Consider the following 26,786-nt stretch of genomic DNA (forward strand, 5'->3'; position numbering starts at 1 on the left):
AGCTTAAATAGAGTTCCTGGCCCCATGGGCGTGGGCCCCAGGTGAGGCTTGTCAGGATCATTAAGGCCATTAATGAGGTCAGGGCTCTGACAAAACCAGAGGCTCCATGTAGTCTGGGATCATTTTGTATTGACATACTGCCTTCCAGGTCTTGACTCCTTACCCACGTGGAAACTGACATCTCTCCTTCATTGTGATCCACTCTTCTAATCATACCTCCCTCCCACCTCTCACTGGGATGATTTTTCCTCTCCAAATCCAGTCTTAGAGATCCCATTGGCTTTGCACGCCACCATTTTCCGATCTTTCTTTGTGACTCACATTAGACTTGCAAATGCTTAAGAATAAGTTGCTGGCTTGTGTAACTGAGACACGTTTCTCCCTAGTGTAGGCTCAAAGGAGATACATCTGAATTTATGTCATGCTGCAGTTATATATTTTACTATATTACATTTTCTTCTGTGTGTCCTATGGAGGATGTATCAGCTAATAAACTGAGGAACACGATCAGACTGAAAACTCGATTTCTTTGGAAATGTCAGAATCAGGGTTGATTGATTGTGAAACTTTATTTGCTTCCCTTATGCTTATGCATCTACGTGCCATTCCTTGATTAGTGGATCACATACTGTTTTGTTTTGTTTTGTTTTTTTTCACAAGTCTTCTGTACCGTTTAATACCCAGTTCTGAGTGAATGAGCTGTTACCTCCTCGTATTGTTTTGTCTACTATCCTCACACTATTCAAATGCTGTCCTGAGGTGAGAATTATTCTTTTACCCATGGACATTTCAGTGGTTCTAATCGCTGAAGTTTCACAAACGGTAAACAGTGCACTTTCAAAACATGTCTTCCAGCTAAGGGGAGATTATCAGCCCCTTTTTATAGATGTAAAATTGAGCTAGTAAGAGATTAAGTTCCAAAGTATATACTATTATTGAGTGTCTGAAGTGAGATACCTTAGACCTTGTTTTTTCTGTCTGTGTAGCCCTATTTAGCATTTTATATAATCATCGAGCAGTTTCCACTGACTTCAGCTGCAACCATGACTGCCTGGCACTTGGATTAGTAAAGATAAGGGCTGTTAGGTCACAGAGTCTGACTTCCTGTATTTTACAGACCTATATACACCTTTCACTCCGTTATCCTTGTAATTAGTCCAATAATTCAGGATTATCCAAAGTATAAAGCCAGTAGTCCAAGAAAGCAACTAGTTAGTCTCGATTTGAAGATGTCAAGAGATAAAAAGCTGATGATTTGCTTTGCGGGGTGATTAATTACTCTCACTGTTAAAGCTTTATGACAAATTCCTCATCTGAATCTGCATAACTTCAGCTCAGAGACATAGGTTCATTCTTTACTTTTCTCTATCGTATTAAAGATTCTTTTTACAGCTGGTCTTTACCTCAGGAAGGTATTTGTAACCTGTATTCAAGTCACATGTCAAAAAGTTTGGTAAGCAATTGACGGAGACACATGTTTTTCAGCTCTTAAGTAATTTCAGTTGCTCTTTCCATGCCATTTTTTAAGTCTTTCTTCTTTTTTTATATATGTAAACACCAGTCCAAGATGTCATTTTTAGGAGTTAATTGCAGCAGGATTGAACATTTTTCAAGTCAGTTTCCAGTGTTTCAAACTAAGAAGGATAAAAAATGAGGGATACAACATTAATTCCTCCAGAGAGGTGTGATTTAAAAGATTTTATCAGAATTTCATATGGACTTTTTGTCACAGTTAGGGACAGAATCCAATTCACTAAGATGTCTTTCAGCTGCCTTAATCATCAAAGTGCTTTTACTTTTTTCTGCTACTCCCTGACTCATAATTTATGCATTTTCCGACTTTTGGAAGAAATGAAGCAGGGGTCCTGCAAACAACCTCCTCCTTTAGTCCAGATTTAGCCTCGGAGCAGATTTACCTGGTGGACCCTTCTGAAGGGGACCTGTGGAAAAAATAACTCACAGTCATGTAATTAAATACTGATTCATAATGCTTATGTACAAGGAAGGAAAATGAAGGTTGCATTTCCTAAAGTTTGAGTGCTTAACTTTTCAACCTTAATAAGGTTCTTTTCACATGATACATGGGCATGATGGTTCCTAGGCTTACCACTAAGCAAATTGGAAAAAAAAATAATTCCCTCTGGCAGCCATATATTGGCACTTGCATGACTCACCAAGGTTGGCACTTTGACCTGCACTTCATGAAGAGCAGGCGTATGTTCGCATTCATCACCTGTGGCCGTATGGATGTCTTTGCAAATATTTTCTATTGGGAGAGAACTGGTAACACTCAGGATGTTTAAAATCCACTCTGGGCTCTGAAGGGAAAAGGTCACAGTGGAGACAGGCTTTCCTTCCCCATTCCCTCCAGTTTCTCTGTATCTTCATGCTGAGTCTGTCCTATCTTGGCTCCTTTGGCAAGTCCCATTCTCCTCATGCAGTTGGTTTTAATATCCTATTCTTCCTTGTCCTAAACAGCTTGCCCACTGAATCCCAGTGTTTGCCACCAGTGCCACTGGCCTTGGTTGAACCGTCCAGTGCCTTTATCCCTGGCTTTTTGTCCATGCCCTCTCCCCCACCTGCCAGTACCTTGCCCTCCTGCTTATTTCTTTTCTCAGACTCCCTCCCCTGACATCTGGTTCATTCACAGTGTATCCCTTTATTTCAGACTCCCTCTCCAGCCCATCTGAGTTCTCTGTTTGCACCTTGATCCCTGTGCGATATCTGCCTTCCATAAGATACTTGCCCACACCCTGCTCTTCCTTGGTCCAAAGCTCCTCGCCCAGCCACTCCTTGCCTTCCTCATTGCTGCACATCAGATCACATCTGGTCTCTCCACACAGAGTTTTTGTCCCACTCGCCCCCATAGATTCTGCTCTTGGCTCCCATCCTTATTCTTACCCAACCAGACCTTTACTTCTAGTTTCTCTCTTCCATCGCAGTCTTCAATCCCAGTGTCATCACCTGAGTTTCCACTGCTCCCTGTCCAAATCCAGTCCTTCTCCCCAGGGCTGGTTCTTGCTTTTTTTACCATGTCTTTCGCATGCAATGCCATAGCCCTGACTCTGGCTCAGCACAAAGGCCAGGTGTGCAAAAACATCACCATGCAGTAGTACATCCCGCCAGCTTTTAATGACGGTAAACAGGTATCTGTCTGCATGACAACTTTTACCATGCTGTGATGTAAAGTAGTTTATTTGCCTTTTATTGAAGGTTAGATTGACGTGAATTACCCCACCATTTCTGCAGAGTAAGAACAAACAGGAATAATTGCTATATATCAGTTCACACAAAGTAATTTGCTTCCCTCTATTTGTTCGTTCATGTTTCCACACCCACAGACTCCCTTGTTTCAGTTCAGTACCTATAACACCTGAGACTTGCAATTCCAGGGGAAGAGCTCAGTGAGCCTCTGCACTTCACCAACCTGCTCAGTGCAGACAGAAGCTGGGATAGGCCTGGGGTAGATCTTTGGCAAGACTGCGCGTAGCAGGTGCTTACTGCAGGTACCAGAAGTTTGGAACTTGACCAAATTTGGCCAAATTTTCATAAGGATGAAAAAGTTCAAGGACTGCTACACTTCATCGGCTTTTTTCGTAGCTGGAATTCTCAGTTTCCCAAAGTATTCATGAGTATTCTTCACTATGGCAAACCAACAACTATTCCTTTGCTTGTATGTGTGAATGTACATGTGTAAGGGTATTTAGCCTCCTGGTTTCCCTGAAATTCTCCATATATTCATCTTAAGGGAGGCCCTCGGGGCGGAATATTCTAGCCTGAATGGTCATGAGAAGGCAAATTTTTCAAAAGGTAAAACATCATCTTATAATAAGTTATCGGCAACCTGAGTATCGCCACTCCTCTGACAATGCTGCAGTGTTACAGACCACTGTGATCGGCCGCAGAGACCTGATGGCATGTCTGCATGGCACCTGCTCACAGAATATATTGTTAAACATATGTGCCATTCAAAGTACATGTATCTATGTAGTGCAGTCTGCTGGAAACAAAGAACAAATTGTAATTGCATCCAGGCAGTCTCCAACAGAAACACTTGCACTCTAAATAACAATAATAATAATAATAATGATGATGATGATGATAAACCTGAGCATGAAACTTTTTACATATATGCAAGCCCAGGACTGTTTTCAAACGTGCTTAAATGGACTAATATATATTATCCTAGCATAAAGCTGGGCTGAGTGATAGGAAACACATGTTTCTTGGTACTTGTGGTTGCACAATGGTATAAAAAGAGTCCTGACATTCTATAGGTCTCTGGACAATTCTGCTATTGATGTGTTGTGAGTCACTGCAAACAGACCATCGTATGTTTCTGAATCACTTCCTGCTCAAGGGGTTCCTCCACTTCTTCCAGAGATTGTATACTGAGGAGGAATTCAGTGGGCTAAAGCCCTGGAGACCCACTCTAAATGCTTTCCCTTCCTTTCTGTGCAGCTGAATGACTCAGAGAGGGGATGACACCTTGAACCGATGTCACTATTCCCTTGTTGGGATGGGAGAACCCTATGGGGACTCCAGAAGGAAATTTAATTTTATGTTTTATTTTGAGGAGATCCCTTTGGTTTTGCTTTGATTTATTTTTTGCTGTTGGCATTTTGTCGTTTACAGGGTTTTGGGGGGAAGGGGTTTGGAAATCAGAAGCTATGCTGTGATAAAATAAAAGATGTTTCAGTTATTTTCAATAAAATTGCAATGTTTTGTCGCTCTGCCCCAAAAGTATTAAGGCCCAGACCACAGAAATAGTTATTAGATACTTAAGTACCTCTGAGGTACGCTAATTAACTTTACAATTATTCATGCTTGTAACTAGCTTTATTGAGATTCCTGGAACATTCATAGGTGCTCCTTTTAGATCTGCGGTGTTGATTTGGTGGTATTCTGATAACACAAGAGACTGCAATGCTAGCAGAAGAGCATTACAAAATTAAGAGTCTTGTGTGATTTGGAATGTCCCAATAGTACTGCTTTGCATAAAAAGTAATGTCAATAGACTGTTTTAATGTATTTTCATGGGGGAAGATAGATGCATTTAAGGGAAATGAAGTCGTCTTCTACTATTTAAAATGCTCCTGCTTTCATTTGACATTTTCACTAGAAAATGCTCTCTTGGTGACATTTTTTCGCAAAAAGATAAGCCATTGTGAATTGCAGAAACCTTACATTTCAAGTACTTCCTGGTTTGTTTTTCACAAGTTATACTGGACTGATATGGGATCTTTTGGCAAATCAGTATTGTGATGAAAGCACCATCAGTTTCCGAGTAATTGCAAAATTATTTTGACTTCAAGAGATGCTTATCCTGAATGCCAGCTGATGCAGTACTTTCTCACTAAATGGCAGTAAACAGTATTCCTGAATGAGCTGTGCCTGTTGTTCAGAAATCATTTGGAGCAATCATATCTGAAGGAGGAGCGCTTCGCTGGGGCCTGAACTTCTCCGATCCATCAATGCGTAACGCGGGCCTGTGATCACGGCAGTTGCTGCTGCCGCTTGCTTTCAGAAAGCCTCTTAAAAGGACAATTCTCCATATGCATTTGTGCCAGCAAAAACATAAGACAGAATGCCAGATACATGTATGCAGTGTAGTAACTAATGTTCAGTCAGTTTCCAATGTCCCATGTAGAGTTGCATGGACCTTTCCAAAATCCCCATCGGTGTAAAAACACCAGCACAGTTGCTGATGAGTACCTCTGAGTTTGTTTGTTCTTACCATGCCATAATCTAGGATGCAGCTGCCTCAGCCAGCTCCCATCGTTCCCTGCTTGAGACCTTCCTGCACAAAATGACTAACCTTGGGATCTTCATATCTCTGTCCCTTCTAAAAATGGAAGAAGTTGTCTGTGTTTTTAGACACCAAATGTCCATTTGTTATGTCAACCTCATGAATTCAAGGCTCCATTTCAGATCACACTACTGCTTGCAACTGGTTTGGGGGTTTTGTTTTGGTTTTGGATTTTTTTGCGTAGATGATCTGCTTTGCTTTCATGTAGGAGTGGATGCTTCCAGGACCTCGGTTCTTAAAGTTTTGTTGTACCTCACCTGTTTCTTTGTAGATATGCCAGACTTTGTGTCATCTGTTTCTAACACTGCAGGCATTCTTACTTCTTCAGACTTTTGCTGAAGGAAATCTTTGTAGCTGAGAAACCATTCATCTGCTCTACAATCCTGTAATTTAACAATGGTCACAGTTAACCTCCTTACTCTTTTCCAGTGGGTGCTTCCTTATTTTGATATTGCTTTCTACCAACCTGTTGCACTGAGTATAAATTTGGACTAGCAATAAAATGTCTCATACTGTGCTTCACCACAGACTGCTTAAACTCAGACCCACTTGGCTGCGGTGCTTTGTTAGGCATTAGCTACGCCAGACAGCCAGATCTAGCGAGAATGGGTATGATCACCTTTACGACTGTCTAGTAAGGCTGACTCTGAAATAAATACCTAATTTCTCCGACATAAAGAAGTTTATGCCAGACTGCGTCAGCTGACCCACTGTTCCCATGCCATGGGAGTTTTCACTTGACTGGCCTGTGCTTTCGGTATATGTGACAAGCCTTAACAGGTTCCCTTTCCCTTGGAAGATATCCTCAAACTCTTTTTCAATTGTTTTGATCTTCTGCCTCTTTGGTGAGTTACCTCTTTAATAAGACGAAGGGAGTGGCATGTTTTTATTCACAGATGATTTTTTTCCCTTGGTGTGATTATAAATTGTACTTCTTCCAATTTGCTAATTGCCCATGAGTTTAGTCACAACTCTAATAGGAATTAACTCACCACAGTAAGTCCTGAGCTTAAACTATTTATGGTCAATTGCCTATGGTTTTGCTTTCCACGTTAACAGGCCCGTTCCTGGCAACACTTCATCTTGCACCAACATCGTTCAAGGCAGAGGCATTTCATTTGCTTTCGAGATGATAGTGCTTTAATCCTCTGCCGCACTGCTCACCGGTCCCATGAAGAGTCATCTAAGGACGTGGTGCTATTGTCCTCTTTGTCCATGCTGGGGAAGCTTTGGAAAGTGATAGAAATTACTGTGGTTCTTGAAGGTTTTTCCAAATACCAGCCATTGTCCTGACTTGTGTTGTTTGTAGATCTGTGTGCTGCTTTATGAGGACAGCAGGTCCATGCTCAATGCACCATTCTGCTGCCCGTCTCTTGTCTTGTAACAGCCTACATCCTCTGCGGCTTGATAGCACTGTCTGTCATCTGTATGTTTTAGTCTGAATTAGGTAACTTCAAATTAGCAAATTTTAACGGCATTTCCAGAAAATAACTCTCCAGTAGATTTTGACTGTTTTGTCTCAGGTTCCAGCCATGTTTGCTCTCTTCCTAGAGACTCAGCTCCTCAAAAATCAAGGAGCTTGGCTCTTCAAGCCCCTGACAGCCACAAATTGTGCTGCATTTTTTCCTGGTTATTGTACTGTTTTATGACATACAGTTCACATGTTTCATTTTTATGTGGAAGCCAGTATTCTTCAAATTCCTGTGATACAGCATCCTGGTGAGCCGCAGATGTCAGGCTTAATTCAAAACTATTAGAAGCATCCAGTACTTCAGCACCAGCTATTGTCAAAAATAAAGCTACCTCTGACTGTCATAGAAGCATCCAGCTGAAGAGTCACTTAGTGTCATTTCCCACCATCACTGAGGACCACATGCTAGCAGTGGAGGCCAGAAGGACACAGGGTGTCCCCACACCCACACACAATCACTGCAGACCACTGCCCAGCGCCTTGCAGCAAACCAGGCTCCTCCTTTTCCTTGGCCCCCAGTGTCTCCTGATAGATAATAAAGTCCAGTTTAAACTTTCTCCAGTTACCCCCCATACTCCTGGAGAGCACCAGCTCCCACAAGGTGGGGCTTTCAGTGACTCCACTCTTCCAGTCAGAGCATTTTCTTAGCTTCTTTTATCTATGGGCACCAGGGTGTTGCTCAAAATCAATTTCCTTCAAGGGCTAGGATTCACCTAACCAAATGCAGCCGTGTATCCTCTGGATGTGTATTATGCAGGTGTGTGTATTTGACCTGGTCACCAGCATTTGCCTTTGTCATCAGTGGGGACAAATACAGACATTATTGGGGAGTTGCTATTCCCAGCCTGAGGTACGTGTCTCAAATAGTTTGGACAAATCAGGCTCCGAAACACCCAGTTTTTGTCCACTGATTGTAAAGTTTGTCCACACTGGCTGCTGCAGATGTAGAAATAAGATTCATAGGTGTCTAATGTTAGGTGAGAAGTATCTCGTTGATGGAGTGTGATAGAGGCCTGCTTTATTCAGTCTCTCCCAATTCTTCAGCAGCGAATAACATAAACCTGGGCACAGAATGGAATCTATCCTGGCATGCCATGTGCAGGGCACAGGCTTTCTGAAAGCCACTGCTCCTCTCCTTCTGAATGGCATTTACTCCCCAAAACGAGATACTAACATGGAAGCCTATAGGCACAAGGAAAATGTTAAAATGGGACATCAGCCTTAATTTTACAAGGTCTTCAAGCTTTGATCATGGAAGAAAAGCAGAGTGGAACACGAGCGGTTTCTCAGGAGCAGCCACTGGAAGGATGCAGCTACCAGGTTCTAGGTTGCCAAGTCTCTGCCTCAAAATGCAGTCTTAGACATAACTCTGGGTACATCAAATATTACTGGCATTTTCCTCACATTCCTCACATACAAGAAAGTGCCTAAAATCTCACCAGTGAAAATCAAAGCAGGGTTTGTATCGTACTGGTAGCAGTGTCACAGAAAGTGAGCGTTGTGCCTTTTCAGCTCTGTAGACAAAAGCCAGGGCTCTACCAAATTTTCTAGTTTCGCTTTAACTGGGGGAAAAGAGTTGCAGAAGAGACCCCGAGATAGTAAAAGCTGATCTACATACAAAGCATGCACCAGGCTGGCTTGCAGTTGTTCGGCACGTGCTCTAGGCTGACCAGGAGATACATAAACCTTCTACACAGCACCGAGGTCCAGTTGATATATGTTCATCAGCAGGGGTAATTGCCTCAGGCTCAGTACTGTGTTCTTGGGGGTGATGATGTTACTGTGATCTGGGAGGGGTGTAGCGTGCAGACATGCGGCTGTGCTTGCATCATGCATTGCAAGAGCTGTTGCTTTTTGACCTTCCCCGTGAATCTGTGCTGACCAGGGCTATGTGGCCCTCGGCTGGTATGCAGCCCCGACAGAATAATCTCTTGTTTGCTTGTGAACACCATCCCCATCGATCACTTTCCAGCTGGCTTATATTGATTTAGCTTAATTCACTGCAAGTGTTTTGCATGTAGAAAAGGCTCTGTGAATGTTCCCATGAGGTCTAAATCAGTCCCTCCCTCTCTCTTGCTCTTTAAATCCTATTGTCACTCATGTGTAGCTTTCCTACGCTCAGTGCATGCCTATTCCTGGGGGGAGCAATTGCCAGGGGCTTAATTTTAGAGAGGAATGCTCACCCTGCTGTCTGGGAATGAAGCCTGGTGTAGCCAACTTCAAAGACTAGACAGATTTGTTGTTGAGCTTAAAAGACATCTTCCCCTTGACTGGGATTTGCTATTGTATCTCTTCTGCTCTCATCTTCCCTTTCAGCGCATGGGAGCGCTCAGGTGCTTTCCAGACCCCTTCCATCTTTGGACTCTTTCAAATGCACATATTAGGTGCTAGCAAATTCTCAGCTCTGCCTCTTGCTCACTGAACATCACTGAGCCGACTGAGGATGTGGCGGATTTGACAGGATCCGTGCTTAAAGAATCTGTCTTTTGGCTCTTCTGTTTACACAGAGCCCTGGCACACAGACAGCACAGACCAAAAAGAAGGGTTATTTTTAATCCTAATAAACTAGCGCAGAAGGAGAGAGTTCTTTGCCTTCTTCCTTTATTTCACATCACAATTTTAGTCCTAATGAAGGACTTCACACCAAATACAATAAAGGGCAGAACTATTTTTCCTGTGTGCCTGTTGTTTTTCTGACAGACATATGTGTTTGTTTATTTTTAGATTATAAAATGCAATTATCGTGTTCTCTGAAGTACACATGTAAAATTAAAAACATGTTGAGTCAACTTGCTGCTTAATTTATGTTAATTAAACTATTGAATGGGAAGGATGTTCCTGGTTAGGTTGCTCCAGTGGGATCTGGATTTTATTCTTGGCTCTGCCACAGATTGCCTGTTTGATTCATGGCAAATCACTTAATCTCCCAGTGTTTCAGTTCTTCATTCCCAAAATAAAGATAATTCTCCTTCATCTTGTCTGTTTTGACTGCAAATGCTTGAAGCAGGGTTTATTTTGCACAGTGTTCATCACAGTATACTCCAAGTTTAATTTATAATTGTATATATTGATAATAGGTCATCTTGTCTCCAAGAAAACACCACCTCTGCAAGTCCTTCCCAATGCATGGATTTGCAAACAAATTTACTTTCCACCACCCAGACAGGCAATAAGGCAGAGCTCTGTCAGATCGTGCTCAAAACTGAGTTTTCGTCAGTGGAAATATGCTGATCTCAGGTTTCCAAACCCTAGGCTTTTATTCTGGAAGTCAAGAACTCATCTTCAAGAAGAGCTCGGTTCTTTCATTGCATCCTTAAACTTCATCTAAGCTAAGGAGTTTGTGAAATCTCACCAGGAGTTATACTACAGATCAGGTCCAGACCTGTGGGTTAGGTAAGACAGAAACTCTGGCTTCAGCACACTTGGCCGGCACGCCTGGGAAAACTCAGTGTCACATGAATGGCTGAAGGACCTGCTTCACTGTGATGGTTTCTCACGTTTCTGTCAAATAATGAGTCTCACGATAAGCTCCACTGGGCTAGCAGGATCTACCCCTGATTAACCTGGTAACTACTTAGGAGTAGTGATGATTTTGTGTCACAACTTGATGTAGGCTCATTTGTCCTGACCGTCTTCCCACTACACCCATGAACTGTTTTCCTGTTTATTCACCAGTCATGTTTTGCATGGATGTTTACCTTATGTTTTCGTACAATGCCTAGTACATTCAAGACCTCAGGCCTAAGCTGGCAGCACTGGAGTGGCAGTTACCAGGGAAGGTGCCCTCTATTTTCGGTCAGTGCTGGCTTTAGCCAAATCATTTTCTCAAACCAATCGGCTCTATTGAACCCTAGATCTAAGCCCTAATTTCTCCAAGTCTGGGAACTCAGACTATATTTGCAGTAAAGAGGGTGAGCAGGAGCTAGTGCGTGATGAGAGTACGCTGTTACTTTATTACCTGACAGCACTCAGAGTCCTTTTCGATGTCATCTACAGTCAGTACGAGCCCCTCATTATAAAAGACCACGGAGTCTGTGGAGCTTCCTCCCATACTACTGCCTGTGTCTGCCCCAGAGCAGTGTAAAAGCCAGGTCAGCCCTACAATTTTTCTACCTGCACAAATGCCCAATGTAGGCACACTTCTACCAACCAGCCTTAAACTCCTTTCTTCCCTTGACATACATTGTACCGTCCTTTGCAAATGTCACTGAGACACATCTAACATGAGGTTCACTATTTGAGCTCAGGGTGCTAATCCTTTGACTGTCTGGCCAGCTTGGCTCGGGCTGTCACGTCACAGAAGAAAAAGAATCCCAGCCTTACACGGCTACCAACACACGTGCCAGTTTTGGGCCCCATACTCCAAATGGACTTCCACTAAATGACACACTTCCCATAGCCAACCTGGCAGCAAGGCCCATGCCCCAAGCATGATCTAAAGGACTGAAGTACCTGTCCCTCAATGGCTCGTCTGATCAAGTTCACAGAGAGGAACTGGCAAGGCTAGCAGTAGCACTAAGCTTTCTTAATGTCATTTAGAGTCAGTATAAACCCCACTTATTATAAAAATTTTGTGCATGGTTTGAATCTGCCCTGCTCATTGCTGGATTCATTTTACCAACAGGCTGCATGATGTAACTCACCCTGCTTATGAACAAGATGGTCATGCAGTAGACCTCTCTCGCCGGCTATCCCTTGAGAGAAAAGTTCTGGCCACCAGCTGACAATCCCAAGACAGATCAGACTAATGAGCCTGAAGCAGAGGTCACTGAAGTTCAGAGCTGGTTCAGTTTGCACCTGGGTATTTAATTCTTCACGTCTCTGGTCCCCATCAATAAGCTGTAAGCAAAGGAGAGCAGTAAGGAAACAGGAGCAGTAGGAACCAAGGATCAGGGTGTCCATGGACATCTGCTTCCTGTAACATTCACACCGAATTAAAGCAAATAGCCTCTGCTTCATCCCATTTAGCCAGCTCACTTGCAATTCACACCTATCCCATACAGCCATTTCCATTTTCATTTCTTCCTCCCGATTCACTGAAAAATTCTCCCTCACTCTTTCCGTAAACTCAGCAGCCTGTCTTCTGTTGAAGTTACACGTCAGATGTTAGCTTAGCCAGTGATTAATACAGCTCTTGAAAAGGTCAGCTTTGAATCTCACTGCCAAGTTCACCCACCTTTCTGGGCAACTCCTTATACCTCTTCTCTTCCCTTCATAACATATTTGCAGTTGAAAATAACTAAAACTGATATGCTACTTCATATCTTGAAAGCGTATTAACTGTAATCTTGCTCTTGGGTGTTGGGAAATGTTTTGAGGCTCTGCTTGGAGAAGAAGGACCTGTTTAATCCACCTCTTGCGCAGATTGCTTGTAGCTCTGAAAATCTGATCTCTAGCTGTCAGTGTAGTCCTGTGTACCACCTAACCACCTCTTGAAACAGCTCGGTGGATCTAAGGAAGTGAATTCAATATAATTATTGTCATCTATTGGTGGGGACACAGAAGGACCACATCAAATTTTACAAATAAAGTAAAGGGTCCTCATTCTCCCTCACTCCCAAGCCAGGGCAGTCTTTGTAAGCTTAGATAAATAGTCTCATCACACTAACGTATAAAGCTGGGTTTGTCGCATACTGCACAGCTTAACTTGTCCTGGTTTTGTTTGGGCTTCTACGTGTGCAGTGTCACCAAGGAAGAAGCTCTGCTCTGCATCAACAAATGCAAAGTAACCCTTTTGATAGGTAATATTTCAGGGAATTTGATCTTGGAGCCTCTCACACGGAGAGGACTTAGGAGTTAGGACCAAGCAGATTTTGCTTGTGAGTGTTTTTGTTTTCTTGTTCCTTTTGAAGTAAAAGAGGAAATATGGGAACCATTTCTAAATTACCCATGCACCAGAGTGACGGAAGAAACCCAGAAACAGATAAAGACCAACAGCTGGAACATATTGTGGTACAAGGAAGCAATTAGCTTATGGCATAAAAGAATGAAATCACATATAGAAATGATTTGTGTCTCCTAGCATCACCTTGGCAACCCGGAAACTTTGGGGCAAACGAGGCCCGTGTTCGCAGGCCAGCGCTGGTGTGGTACAGAGACGTGCCACCCTAGAGGGAAGAGTCCCAGGCATTCCCGAACAGCCTCGGATGAGATGTCGCAGATGTGTGGGAAGAAATGAGAGGGAAGAAGGCGTCAGCTGCTTCCCCTGTCTCCGAGCTTTCCCAGCACTGCTCCGATTCCCAGAAGAGCTTGTTTCTCCCTGCCACGAGGACGCCTGGAGGCAGCTTTGGTCCACATCACCCTGGGACCTTGTGTCATAAGCTGGGTGACCGACCACAGCCTCTCGGCTGCCCTCCTACTCTCAGTTGGCCTCAACTTCAGGCACGAAAGGCCATCTTCACAGATTGCTTAAAACTTGCATCATCGAGCCATAAAAGAGTGAAAATACCTCAGGGTGGGAGAGGAATTTAAGATAAGCATTCTTTACCGGACATTGCAAAAGAAACCATAGCCTCATCAAAATGAATGAGCTAACTCTCATTACCTTCAGTGAGGCCAGGGCTTCAGTCTTTACGTGTGAGATGCCATGCTGCCATAATGATGAGCTCAGGATACCATTAGCCACATGAAGTCAGACAGCTGGATTGATGGATGTAATCAAATTTCCTGACTCGGTTACAGTTTTACCATCCAAAGCCTCAATTTAATCAGCGGTTGTACTCGTAGTGGGATTTGTTTGAGGAGGGACCCCATTTACCACTCCCAGTTTCTGAGAGCTGGTTAATCCCTTCATGGGGCAGGGTTCACATATCATGCCTCATAAACTCCCTACACGAGGGTTTAGGAAGAAAGGACAGGATTTCTCAGGGTTTAGGAAGAAAGGACAGGATTTCTCATAAGTGCTCTGTGAGCGTGTCTTCATGGCAGGCACAGAGAAACCCAACCAAATGGCTTCACCCCATTAACTTCTCACAGGTGGAGACCAAGGTCCGAAAACACACAGCACCTAGATCCACGTATGATAACCCCCCTCTCTCTCCCTAGAAAGGTCTGGGAACAGAAACATTCAAGGTGTCCCTGCATAAGCCATCTACATGTGGGGGTTTTGCCACATTCATCCAGCTCTACATTTCCCAGCTCCTAACTGGTGAGCCTGCATCATGATGTGCTTCAAGGGCCCAGAGAATCTCCACACAGTGTCCCACTGTGTGGGGAGGACGTGCCAGCTCTGGTCCCACTGAGGTTACGGAAAATTTCACTGCGTACAAAGGGTCACAGCAGCATTCGTGCTTTTGGGAATCCCTCTTACCAATGACTATCGCTAGCCCTGTGTGGTGCAGGATCAGTTTAAAATAACTTCGCTTAGAGCACTCCATGGAAATCCCCTGCCAGTCATCCTCCTCACGTGCTTTTTGTTCTGAGAATCAACAGGCCTCAAAGAGCGGTCTCAGAAGAGGCCACATCTGTACAGAGTTTGCTTTCATCCCCACAAGGGTTCCCAAACAATGCCAGTGCCAGCCGGAGGTTTGCTGAATGGTATGAGAACCAAAGGCTTTCTTTGCTTTCTGTTCATCCATTAAAACCTTGTGAGTCAAAATTAAGAGGACAGGAGTGGGAGCTTTTGGAGGCTGTGGTTTCTCACAAATGCCTAAAGCTAAGTACTAATGAGAAAGTTAAAAAAAAAAAAGTCTGCAAGCCATCACCACAGCAATGCCACAATTAGAGACAAATCCAGTGTGTGCTGCTTTACATTTATGATGCAGACAAACTAATTTAGCTAATTAGGGCTGTCTACAAAATGCATATGAAATAGTACTCTGTCCTCAAGGTCCAGTATCAGAGTCTTGCTACTGAAGTCCAAAAGTGCACAGCACACAACCTGGACACTTGCTACTTTCTGAGCATGGAATTAGCTGAGCCACCTTTGCATGGGAAGTTTTGAACGTTTTCTTCATTGTCCCACCCACAATGGGTGAAAAACCATCAACTGAGAAGCTCACAAGGATAAGTGTACACAAAACTCTCTTTGATTTCAGAATTTAAGAAACAAAACCAAGAAAAAGGGAAAAGTCCAGTTGGCTTCTCCCACTTGAGACTAAGTTTTATCTTCCAGGTTTTAAGTAGTCCTAAACAGACTGAGGTATGATTTAGCTTCTTTGAGAGAGCAAACGTTTTTTCTTTGTCATTGCAGAGATTTGTTGTTGTTGTTGTTGTTGTTGTTGTTGTTGTTGTTGTTTAAAAGGAGCTCCCACTCTCCTGAAGTTTGGTCCATATATATTGGTAGTAATTGTTTGCACAGCACAGAAGCTCAGCAGGAGGAGTTCAGCTGCTGCATTTCTGAGGTGCTGGCACTACCTCCATGAGAAATAAAGCCAGGACCACTCTAAAAGACTTCAGCAACCAGTTTCATAAAATAATTTAATGCCATGAAGTCTGATGGGAAAAAAAGAGGTAGAACTGTAATAAGGAAACAAGTACTCATCTTCCTGGAATAGTTTCAGGCTTCGCCTGTGAGTGAGCACAATGCTCATGCAGCAATGGAAGGACAGTGCATTCGGTGACACCGTGCAGGCGAGTGGTGCCTCTGCTCCTCTCACCTCACCCCCTGTGCCTGGCACTGCCTCCAGCCAGAGTGCCAGGCATGAGCTCCCCTGGTGAGCCAAGTGCCCTTCTTTCACGCACATACTCATTTACTTCCATGCTCGCTTCTGCCCACATTCCAAAATCCTACCTGGATCCCATGACAGCCTCAGTAATGTGCCTGGGAAAGAAACAAATACCTTCCTGTACTGGGTGTGGACCAGCTCGCTCACATTTGTCTCATTTATCCCAGAGAAGTGGAGATATTGCCTCACAGATGAAATCAGCTCAGGTCTCCACCTCTTTTTCCAGTAAACGGTGAACCCTTTCTCTCTAGACAAAACAGAAGGAGTGGGCTCACAGAGACCACAGCATCCTTTGCCGCTCCAGGCTTACCCAAGCTGAAGAAGAAGGTCTATGTGTTACTCCGAAAGGAATTTCTCTGCTTCCTGCTGCTTGCCATTCCTGGCCTCTGCAGCCTGCGGTACATCAATGTGTGTGCTCAGCAGGGGAAAAATGCTGCTGACCGAGGTGGTGGTTGTGAGATGAAAAAGGCTGATCCACACAGTGGTTTCTTCTGTCTTCCTCTGAAAGCGTTCATTTCAGTAGCCCCTTTCTCCTTACAGCTGGGAAAGATGTAAACAGAAGCCAGGCCCAGCTGAAAATAGCTCTACCTACGTCCTGTGTGGAGCCCGCTCAACTCCAGCACTCTTTTTGACTCCCAATGGCGAACTTGGTTGTCCCTCAGCACTGGGGTTGCAGCCAAAGTTGACATATAGGACAGTCGCACAGGACACAAACAGAACACGTTGCTTCCACTTCATTGAAAGTGCTAATGGCTTTAGCAAACAGGTGGAGCAGGACTGTATCTTATCTCATGGAATAAGCCACAAGAGGGAGACAAATACCATGTGGTGCCATTGTGGGCGCACGCCCTTAAAGCCTAGGTAGGAGAAGGTTTTCTCAGCTCTTGAGAGGTTTCAAGATTTCAGATTTTTTCCCTAACCCAAAATCAAAATCTCAAAAAGCCTCACAAATGAAACATGCAGAAATAAAATGCATGTCAGAAAAAATCTCCGTTTACAGTTTGGAAGCATTTCATTTCCCTTTTGGATTAAAAAAAAAAAAAAAAGTTAATTAGTGCTCATTCACAGAATCATTGGAACATAAAACTTTCAGCTTTGAAAATAGGAAGTCTACAGTTTGGAATCTTATTTTCTTCCCCAAGCAAGGGTTGAATTTGGAGAGATGGTGAAATAGAGCCCTTCCTACAGTTTTTGGCTCCTACCAAAACCATGTAATTTGAAAGTTCCTAAGAAATCTCAAGAGACACAGGGCTAATTCAATCATAGGATACAATGGCTGCCTTTCATGTCCTCAATGTCTCTGACATGAGGCAAAAATTAGTCTGGATAAACATACAAGATTTTTATCTAGAGAAAGAAACTTGAAACTGTGAAGCACAAGAACAAGGATGTAGGAAGAACAAGGCTCATACATGGCCCCCACCTGCTGTAGGTGCCTACAAAAGATGCCACAACAACTTCAGGGTTCAGAAGAGCTGCTACCCCTGTTCAGCTCCATGTGCAGCCCATGGAGGAGGTAGGTCTGTGGAACAGGGCTTTCAAAACACTCCCCACATTTATGTCCCAGAGAGCTGGAGTGACCACAAAAAGTAGGGGATGTGTATCTCACTGCCACATTAGTGAAGTATCTGAATTCCTGCATGAGCCTAAGGGCTCAAAATGCTTAAATTAAGATCTGGCTGTAAAATAGGACAAACTGGGCCCATAGCATAAACGTTTCTCATGTGAGGTAATACCTGACTTTCCAGGTCAGTGGACAAAAGAAATGTGGTGTAAATAGCTGTAGCTGTAGGTGAAAAACACACCCACTATGAATTTGGCCTGGAAAAGGTAATCAGTGGAAATTATCGTATGGGAATGGTATGACATATGGCCACATGTGATAGACCATTCATCTGTACAACCAAAATGAAACACTGATGTGAAAGCATACAAATATAGAGCATAATGTGAGATAAAAACTACTGTCCTGCTCAACCCTGTGAGACAGACTGGGGCTACATGAACAGTAGCAAACCATAGAGTGCCAGATCCATTCTCTGGCAACTCTGGCATGGTCCAACCCCAGCCATGCTATCAAACTCTTTTAGCCTCCAAAGTGCCCTATGGGATATGGTTCCAGACTTATGCTGGTTTCCATGTTGTGCTTGGGAATTATTTGGGGGAATGCTATTTGGCTCGAGCCAGAACGTGCCAGAGATCAGTCTAACAACTTCACAGTATAGGCAACTCGGGGCTGTTGTCCTTGCTATGTCATTGCTTTATTTATTAGTATAGACATAGCTTGAGATGACAGCGGCAGGGTGACACTTCCCGTGCTCCTTCTTTATGTCCAAAGTCCCTTATGCTCTGCAGCATTAATCAAAATTACTAGCTGTACTTTTGAAGAAGTATAAAAGTAAACCAGGGATTTTTTTTAAAAAGTCCAACTGTGACTGCCTGGTTCTCTGTGCTGTGATTTCTATAGCCCTGAGTGCTGAGGAATGGCAAGAAGGAAGGAGGAGGTGGTCCAATGCCCAACAGCTTTCAGGAGCCCAGAGGGTATTTCAAATGTTCCAGTGGACCATGGTATCCCATTCCCTGTACCAGGCAACATCCATGGCTCATTGCTTGTGGCCCTCTTCCTGCCAGCGTCTGACACGGCAATGTCAGCCAAGGCCACACGGGGTCATTGGCACAGTTACAACAGCATGAGACTTACAATAAAACATCAGAGCCATTTCTGTGTCAGGCGGAGTATTTCTCACTGAATGTACTAATAAGCCCAGGGCCCGCTTCTCATTTCACGCTGGCATAAGTGCATCTCTCTCAAATGTGCTACAGAAGGTTGTGAAATCATAACCAAGCCCTTGGAGTCATGTGTGATTCTCTCAGGCTTTGCCGTCAGGGCACGTGGCTTCGCTTTGTGTAAGAGCTGGGGTGAGAACTGTACTCACTTTTCCCTTTGGAGACAGGAAGGCACCTGCAGCTGATGGCCTGGTGAGGTTAGAGACCAGCGTTATCAGGGGAATGATCGGCTTCAGTGACACCTAGTTATTCCTGTGGTGCCTGTTGCTGAAGGTTGTTTTCCACGGGGAAGTTTAGTTCTCTCCCCCCATGCTGCTCATTTTGAAATCAGTGATAATTCAAATTTTGCCCAAACAAAGGGACAGTCAAGTCTTCTGAGTGAAGAGAGAGCTCGTCAGCCAGCTCCTTGTGAACCTTAGGGCTTCTTGCAAGAGAAACATCTTTGAAGACGCAAGCATAACTTCATAAAGCATTTTTTTCCCGTCTGTCTCCTTCTTGTATCTTCTACCACAGCTTAGGTGCTACAGTTTTTCCAAAGGTAACCCATCAAAAGAAAATTCCTAGAGAATTCACCGCCCTGTCAACAACTGGTGTTCACCATCTCTTCCTCTGCAATGTGTTTACATGGAGAACAGAATTTTCGTATTAGAGAAAAACACAGCAAAATGTACCCAATTCAGGTCTGGGGGAGAGGAAACTCAAGAGTTTCTTCTTTTCCACTGCATCCCATGAAAAATATTTTTAAAGTTTTTCAACATCAGGAGTTGGGGGAATGTATTCACTCTCCTAGCAAGCAAAGACAAGAGACTTCCCTAAAGGAAACAATGCAAAATACTGGCTACGCAAACACCATGCATTAAGAAATTAAACTTTTCTATGTACTCATAACAACCTTTAAAAGTTGCCTGTATTTTAAGATGTGGTAATGGGGATTTATTGACTAGAACTGCTAGTTATGTGTGTGAATACATGTGCATACACACGTACCATATATTGGTTTTTTGCTGATCATCTGCTTGTCGATATATTCATATAATTCTCACACTTGACACTTGAAGCTCCAAGGGAATGAGAATAATATCAAAGGCTCACACTTTTATCTTCCAAATGCTGAGGGGGACCACTGGGAACCCAAAAGCATCCTGTCTCAAATAAAGGAGAAGTAAAGTAACATTAGAGGTGGAATTAATGATAAAAAGTTCCATTTTATGCTTAACCCTTTCTACTCGCTTCTGTGATGAGTTCTAACCACAGCAAGTGTTAGGAGCCCTGAAACACTGGTTTGTGGTTTGTTTACTCAAGGATGTGGGGACTAAGTCATGTTGCTGTTGGGTTTTCTTTTTTTTTTTTCTTTTTGTGTTGTGCTTTTTAAAGACAGTGATAGAATCAAAGGATAAATTTTTTTTACCACCCTGAAGGTTCTTCACACCCTAAGGCATTGCTGACTTCAGTTAGTAGCACAACTTAATTTATGCTGTATCTCCATCTAGTTACTTACTATGTTCATTCCTGTCTGAAGCCGGAGGTCTCAGCTCCAGTGCTAAATGAAATGAAAAGTCCATCCATCTAAAGCATCTTAAAACTAACCCCTTGTTTTGCACTCATTCCGGGTCCTCCCATTGCTCTCACCTCATCCACAGCACTGATTTCATCACCCCAGCTCAGTAAAGCTGTCTAAAACTTAACCCATCCTAAAATGATATGCTGTCTCCTCTTTTGCTAGAAGGAGCACTGTTGTATTCCAGCTGCCATCCCATCTATCAGTTGGTGCTTCAGGTCCTACCTTGTACAATACTGTCCTGATCCAGCTGTGATCGAACTCCTCCTGTCACAAGTATCTCATCACTTTTCTCATCCTAACCCCTATCTCCTCCTTTCTCCAGAGACCCTTGAGGATACCTACTGCTCCTCCAGGATTTACTTTAGCTGACTTGGAAGCGCAGGCCCTCTTTCCCCAGATAATGATTTTTTATTCATTGTGCTATAATTATAATATGGTAATGAATACACACGTGTGTGTTTTAAAGGAATCCATATCATGTGTTTTTAACAGAGCACAGATGTTAATGCTGGCAACTCTTGTTGTTCAACATACTCTCCCATTGTCGCTTGTTGTTTCTTACACTATTTCTGATCTGGTAAACAGCAGAGGGGAAGACTTGTCTTTCCTAGTCATTGGCCACCACAAATCTCCATGAGGCCACAGTATTAATCCACTGACTGAGCCATGCTGCATGTAGTTGTTGATTACATCCAGTCAGGAGTGAGTGTACAATAAGGAGCGCTACTGCTTCTCCTCCATATTTCACTATACAGCCCTGACTTTGCCATGCCTGGCAAGTCTGGCATGCAACCAGTGCTGCTCTTCAGCTCAGATTTTCAGTAAGATATTTCCATAAACACAATGACATCGTGTCATGACATCATTACTTTCTTGTAGGTTTGAATCAGCTCGCTTGTTTTTACAGGAAATCATATATATTCGCTGCTCCTCCAGCTTAATTACACCAGGGAAGTGCCACACACATTACTTTCAACATTTAGCTCCCAAGTGCATGAACAACATTCCCATAATCCATTAGGTACCCACCCAGCACAGACTTTGTCATCATAAAAGTAAAGGCAGCTAAACAAACAGAAAGGTCACATTTAGAGCGTAAAACCTTGAAAAATTCACAGTATTACTTCTGGGGGAAGGGTGAAGCAAAAATTACAGTACCTTGTGCTTCGGGGGCTTCTGGCCTGATTGAAAACACCGGATGCTATGATAAGACAATACTGGTGCCAAGAGACCAAAGTTTTAATGTCTTCATCTGCCATCTCCCCAGATCCTTCCTAATATTATCCATGATGTCATTGCACCCTGGACTATTAATTTTAGCACTGACTGGAAAGGCTTTGCAGAAGAAAGGATAATATTGGAAACTGGAAGTGCATCGTATGAGATGAGAAGGATAATATGAACTAATGCACAAAAATCAGCGTGGCAGAAGGATATCAAAAGAGGCATCCTGCATTGTTTATGGACTACAGGACAGTATACAAAATCACAGACCTAAGATCGGCATCTCTCCCGAGGGCCTCAGTGAAACAAAAGAGTGGAAAGGATTGTATTTATGGAATAGATCAGGTTTCGTCTGAGATTCCTCCCGTCAGATCAGTTTATATCCAACTCTGTTCTAATACTCCACCAGCAGTACATACAGAAAATATTATATATTTACAAGAACTATTGAAAACCTCATTATTTGTTGGACAGAAGGGACAGAGGGTAAAGGGGAAAGTGTCACAGTTTACAGCCATGTGTTTTCAAATAGAGGCTAATGTATGCATACCGGCACTCACTTTTACACACCAGTGCCAAAATACTGATTAACTGCAAAGTGATCTTTGCAGTGACCCTACACACAGAGGAGAGCACTTAAAATGAGGGGCTAAAATGTTATACTTTGGGCCATCAGTGTTGTAAGTTGGAAATAACTTCACGACTCTCCGTTCACTCCTATCGAAGACGGCTTTGCGGAGCTCCTAATACAAGATTCAAACTCCTGCTTTACTCTAAACAAGCATCTTCACACGCTAAGTTCTGGACACATATGCAAACCTTGCTATCTCAAGGCTTTTGTGTGACAACATCTGGGAATACATTTATAGGATTTTAATTCAAAGGGTTGAGTTACGCATATGAACTAACACCCTGCATCTGATCACTGAGCTAGCTGCGGTGCTGCAGTCCCATCCCAAAACCCGCAGACATCATCTATACCAGCCCTGTCAACAGTTCGTGCACATTTTAAAAGCATCAAAGTGGTTTTCCCCATTTTTCCAAGAAAAAAGAGGCCTTACAACACATAAACAAACACATAGAAGACACAGACATATTTCTTTGCATGATTTCAGTAAAACCATGCTTTTCTTATTAAACTCTGCTGCTATCCTTTGATTATAAGCATGTTCTTTCCCAGGAAATCTATGACTAAGTATGTGTAAATACTCATCTCAGGGGTCTGCCCTTGTGGTGGCTGTGGTCACTCCCAGAACTTCTCACCATGTATGTGTGTGAATTGCCTCATAGTGGCGTGTGTAATACATTCTCCCTTCCTTCGGCTTCCCTATCCATCTGGGTGCTTGCCAAGTATGCTGGTTGGCCACCTTATTAGCAATAGAAATGGGACTCGGGTCCCAACAAGGCTCTGGTGGAACCTGGCAAAATGTCCCCTGATTGCGGTGCAGTTCAGCCCGCTTCCACTTCTGCAGGGGCTTCCTAGCTCCATTATTGGGTGGTTGTGGACTCTGGTTGCTTTGGTCCTGTGGACTATTGAAAGCTTTTGATTCCACTTAACTTCAGCACAGACCAAGGGCACTCCGTTGTCACTAGATAAACCCATTATAAAATGCAGCTAAGCGTATGCGCTGCTCTCTCTCACTGGTTCCTCCATAAGGCAGGTTCACGTAGGTGGAAATTTGGTGGGGTTTCAGTGGCAGAAGCAGACTCCTGGCAAACTGCACATTCAGAATCTGGATCTGTGTTTCACCCCGAGCCCCAGGCACTATGGCCGGCCCAAGTGGCTTGTGACTCCAGCATACTCTGGCACCAGTTGGTCACCACTACATGGGATGAGGCCAAGCCTTACCAAGAAAGCTGAGCTCATATTTCCAAGAAGCAAAGAGAAAAGGGGAGGTTTGAGCAGAGCGTTGTCATTGTCGGTGGTGTCTTCCAGGCTAGCAGTAAACTTGGGTTGTTTATTGGATCCCAGACTTGCTTTGCATGTACACAGGAAAACAGATGCTTCCCACTCCCGGGCCCCATGCTTGAGCCAGGCTCCCTCAGCAGAACCTACAGGTAGGGTACACAAATGGGGCAGCAGAGACATCGCTTCCTGCCTCTGGCTGCTTTGAGCTGGTGATAGAACATTATCTATCCCGCACACTTCTTTGGCCTCCTCGCCAGGCTATCGGGCTGGCTTGCAGCACGCAGCTTGCTTTTCCTGTGCCGTAGGAGCAGCTGCCACCTCCGCTCGCAAACAGGGAGCAGAGGCCAGGGCTTGCAAGCGCTTTCGCTCAAATAGTGTGCACGGGGCATGGATGATGGAGCTGGGAAATGAGCCAGGTCTCCCAGAGCCTGAGCAGGTGGGTGCCCTCACTACTAGGTTACCTTTCATCTTCCAGCATTAAAGGTGTGGCACGGTCCGTCCATAGCCCTGTCTTCAGTAAGCTTCAGGTGCAGTCCTCCATTTGATTCATTTATGCCAGCAGCAAATTAGGTTTCGGGCTCTTACAATGAATTAGAGAGGCGAAGAGGAAATAGACCACAAACTCAAGTGCTTGGCGATATGCTTTACTATTGGGCTTCAGGATGGTCACCTATCACAGTCTCTTGCTGCTTCTTTTGAAAGAGCAGGTGCTGGTCCTTGCCTGTGCCAGGACAGATTTACTGCATTCGTGTGCCCTTCTGCGGTCCTAAGAGGATCCTTCAGCTTTCTGTCTGAAGAAGGTCCTCACAAGAGACACAGGTTGTTTGAGAACATGATGCACTCACTGTTCCCCTCTCCTGTGACATTTCTTTACATAAGCAGCTGAATAGCAAAACATATCAGTGTTCATTACTAATTTTGTTATTTATAGCGAGCTGCTACAGATGGAGACTGCAGCACCATTCTATCTTTAGGGCGTAGCGCCTGCCTGTCCATACAGACAATTGGTAATTAGCACAAGAACAATTTGTTTATCTATTCTCAAACTTAAATAAATAGGAGAGACATTTATCTGTCAAAATTCAACTCCCTCCCATTGCCAGATCTCCGGGTTAACTGCTTCATGAATAGAGCTCATCGCTTCAGGCATTTAGGTAAAGACAAAAGGGTCTTTTAAAAGAATTCCCATTAAAGAAAATGAAATAGGCAATAAAAAATAACAGGTTATGTAGTAAAGGGATAGCATTTAGCTCATAAGAATCAAGACTACAGGACAAGACGAAGATCACAGGGATGTCAAGCAGAGGCGTAGAAAGGGACCAACCAGAAGCAGGAGAGGTGTGGTGTAGATATCCTGGTTACTCCTGGCATGGGTACTTCCTACCAGCCCAGCTGCCCAGCTCTCAGCTGGTCGCTCCAAGTGAATCCTTGCAGGAGCACAAAACTGGGGAACAGAAGACAGAGAGGATACACGCAGTTCTCCAAGTAAAATCCCACATGTTCACTAAGATGCACCTGCATGCCTTGGATGGCAGGACCCTGCCCAATGTAAACACCAGGCAAGCCAGGGAGAAGACATAATATATTTTTTTCTATTTTTATTGCTGATTCCAACCCTTCTTTATTTTCTTTTATTCCCTATACCCACCCCTGAAGTTAGAGAAGAGAGGAAGAGACTTTATGAATAGATGGACTTTGTGAGTTGTACCCAAGGGTTGGCCCCTGTTCCCTCTCTCCTAGCCCCCACCACTGCTGATGGGAGGGGAATAGGAGCTGCCGAAGGACTGCTAACACTAATTTTAAAGGCCAAATTAGTCTACGCGGAAAAAAAACAAACCACCCTTGTCTTTCTCACAATTCAGATGTTTTCAGCATCTGAAAACATTCACTTACTCAAGCTTGCAAGTGCAGCTTTTTTCACATGTGCATGACTGTACACACATCCATACATACTGGGTGGGAAAAGCAACATGAAAAAATAAGAAGGTTTTAGAGGTTACTGCTATCAGGCAGCAAAGGTAGGTCAGATCTGAGGAATTCTGCCTGGCCTCCATTTCCAATCAGATGTATCCCAGTGAAGAGCTGTTTGCTTATTGTACTACCACCTGGACAATCTTTATTTGTCTTTTTTATCCTCCCATCAGCATCCGGGCAGGGGAATAAAAGCTACTGAATAAAAGAAGACTATTTCAAATACCATGACTGGAAAGAAATAACTAACAAGGAGCTCCTTCTTATGTCTTTCAGCACACAACTCCGAATTTCCCTGTAGTGGTCAAGCTGGGACATGCTCATGCTGGAATGGGGAAGGTAAGTAAAAGAAAAAATGTGTGTAGCTCAGGAAACAGATATATATGTGGCACAGCATTCCTGTGATCGTACACGGCGTGTGGACAGCCGGCGAAGGGGTTAAACCTCCCCACAGCCTATCTGAGTTACACTGGCTGTTCCTGTGGGAGAAAAGGCCTTTTTCCACTGTCACGCACTCGGAGACAGGCAGTGGTATTGGGTTGAAGGCTGTCTGGGATGCGGGAAGGGGGGTTGGGAAGAGAAGGGGGAAAAGCTGGCTGGGCTGAAGTCATTAGGCTCGTCTTTTATATATTTTCTCCTCTCCTGAAAGTGGTAATGTTGTTTATTCAGGCACCTGTAATGCGCAGCTACACCCCATAGCTCTCACAATGAGGAGCACTGGCACTGGTCTTTTTGAGTGCATTATGATGACCTTATTCAATAAAACAGGAGCCCTTCAGTTATTTTTTTCCTCCTTGCAAGGAAGAACAAGACTTTACAAAGCAGAGTGGCTGGTTGCCTGCCAAGGAATCCTGAAAAACAGTTCACTCCCCAGAAGGACCTGTTTGTTTTTCCCAGGCTCTCTGGGGTCTTTATTCCCCAAGTGAATTAGCAGCCCCTATTTCTTGGGGTGACTAGGGCCCCCTTTCAGTGAGGCATCGCCAGGATGTTTCTGCTGCATTTTAGCCTTCTTTTCTTGCATATACCTTTAAAAAAAAAAAAAAAAAAAAAGATCCCCTATCTGTCTAAAACTTGATTTGTTCAGAAGGAGGAAATTCTGATGTATCACCTTGGAATCCAAATGGGTGGTACGTGAACTTTGTAATTGATTCCCCTGTCACAGTGCTTCCCTAGAGCAGACAGACCTTCTCCCAGCCTCACGCTTTGCCTGAAAATTATATATAGGTACGCCAAATTTAAACTTGGTACGGCTTGTTTGCTCACCCTCTGGAAACAGAAGTCTGGCTTCCTGGATTGCACATGGAAGCTCTCATAACCGTTCTTGCTTTGGTTGCAGCCTTCCCCTGTCTGGATGGTAGCTGCTGGAGAGGAAGTGGGCTCAGATCCCT

General features: G+C 43.8%; 1 protein-coding gene across 2 annotated transcripts in view; it reads left to right on the forward strand.

The window, feature by feature from the left end:
* The window catches only part of SYN3 (synapsin III), a gene marked incomplete at its 5' end in the record, with an annotated part of 180,153 nt that overhangs the window by 120,935 nt on the left and 32,432 nt on the right, over positions 1-26,786 (forward strand). For both annotated transcript variants that reach the window (XM_082488143.1, XM_082488144.1), the window contains one exon: positions 25,675-25,737. In XM_082488143.1, coding sequence (XP_082344269.1) covers positions 25,675-25,737 — 63 coding nt within the window. The remainder of the gene's footprint in view (positions 1-25,674; positions 25,738-26,786) is intronic.

The sequence above is a fragment of the Vanellus vanellus genome, assembly GCF_965231255.1.
Source record: "Vanellus vanellus genome assembly, chromosome: 1".
NCBI classification, from domain to species: Eukaryota; Metazoa; Chordata; class Aves; order Charadriiformes; family Charadriidae; genus Vanellus; species Vanellus vanellus.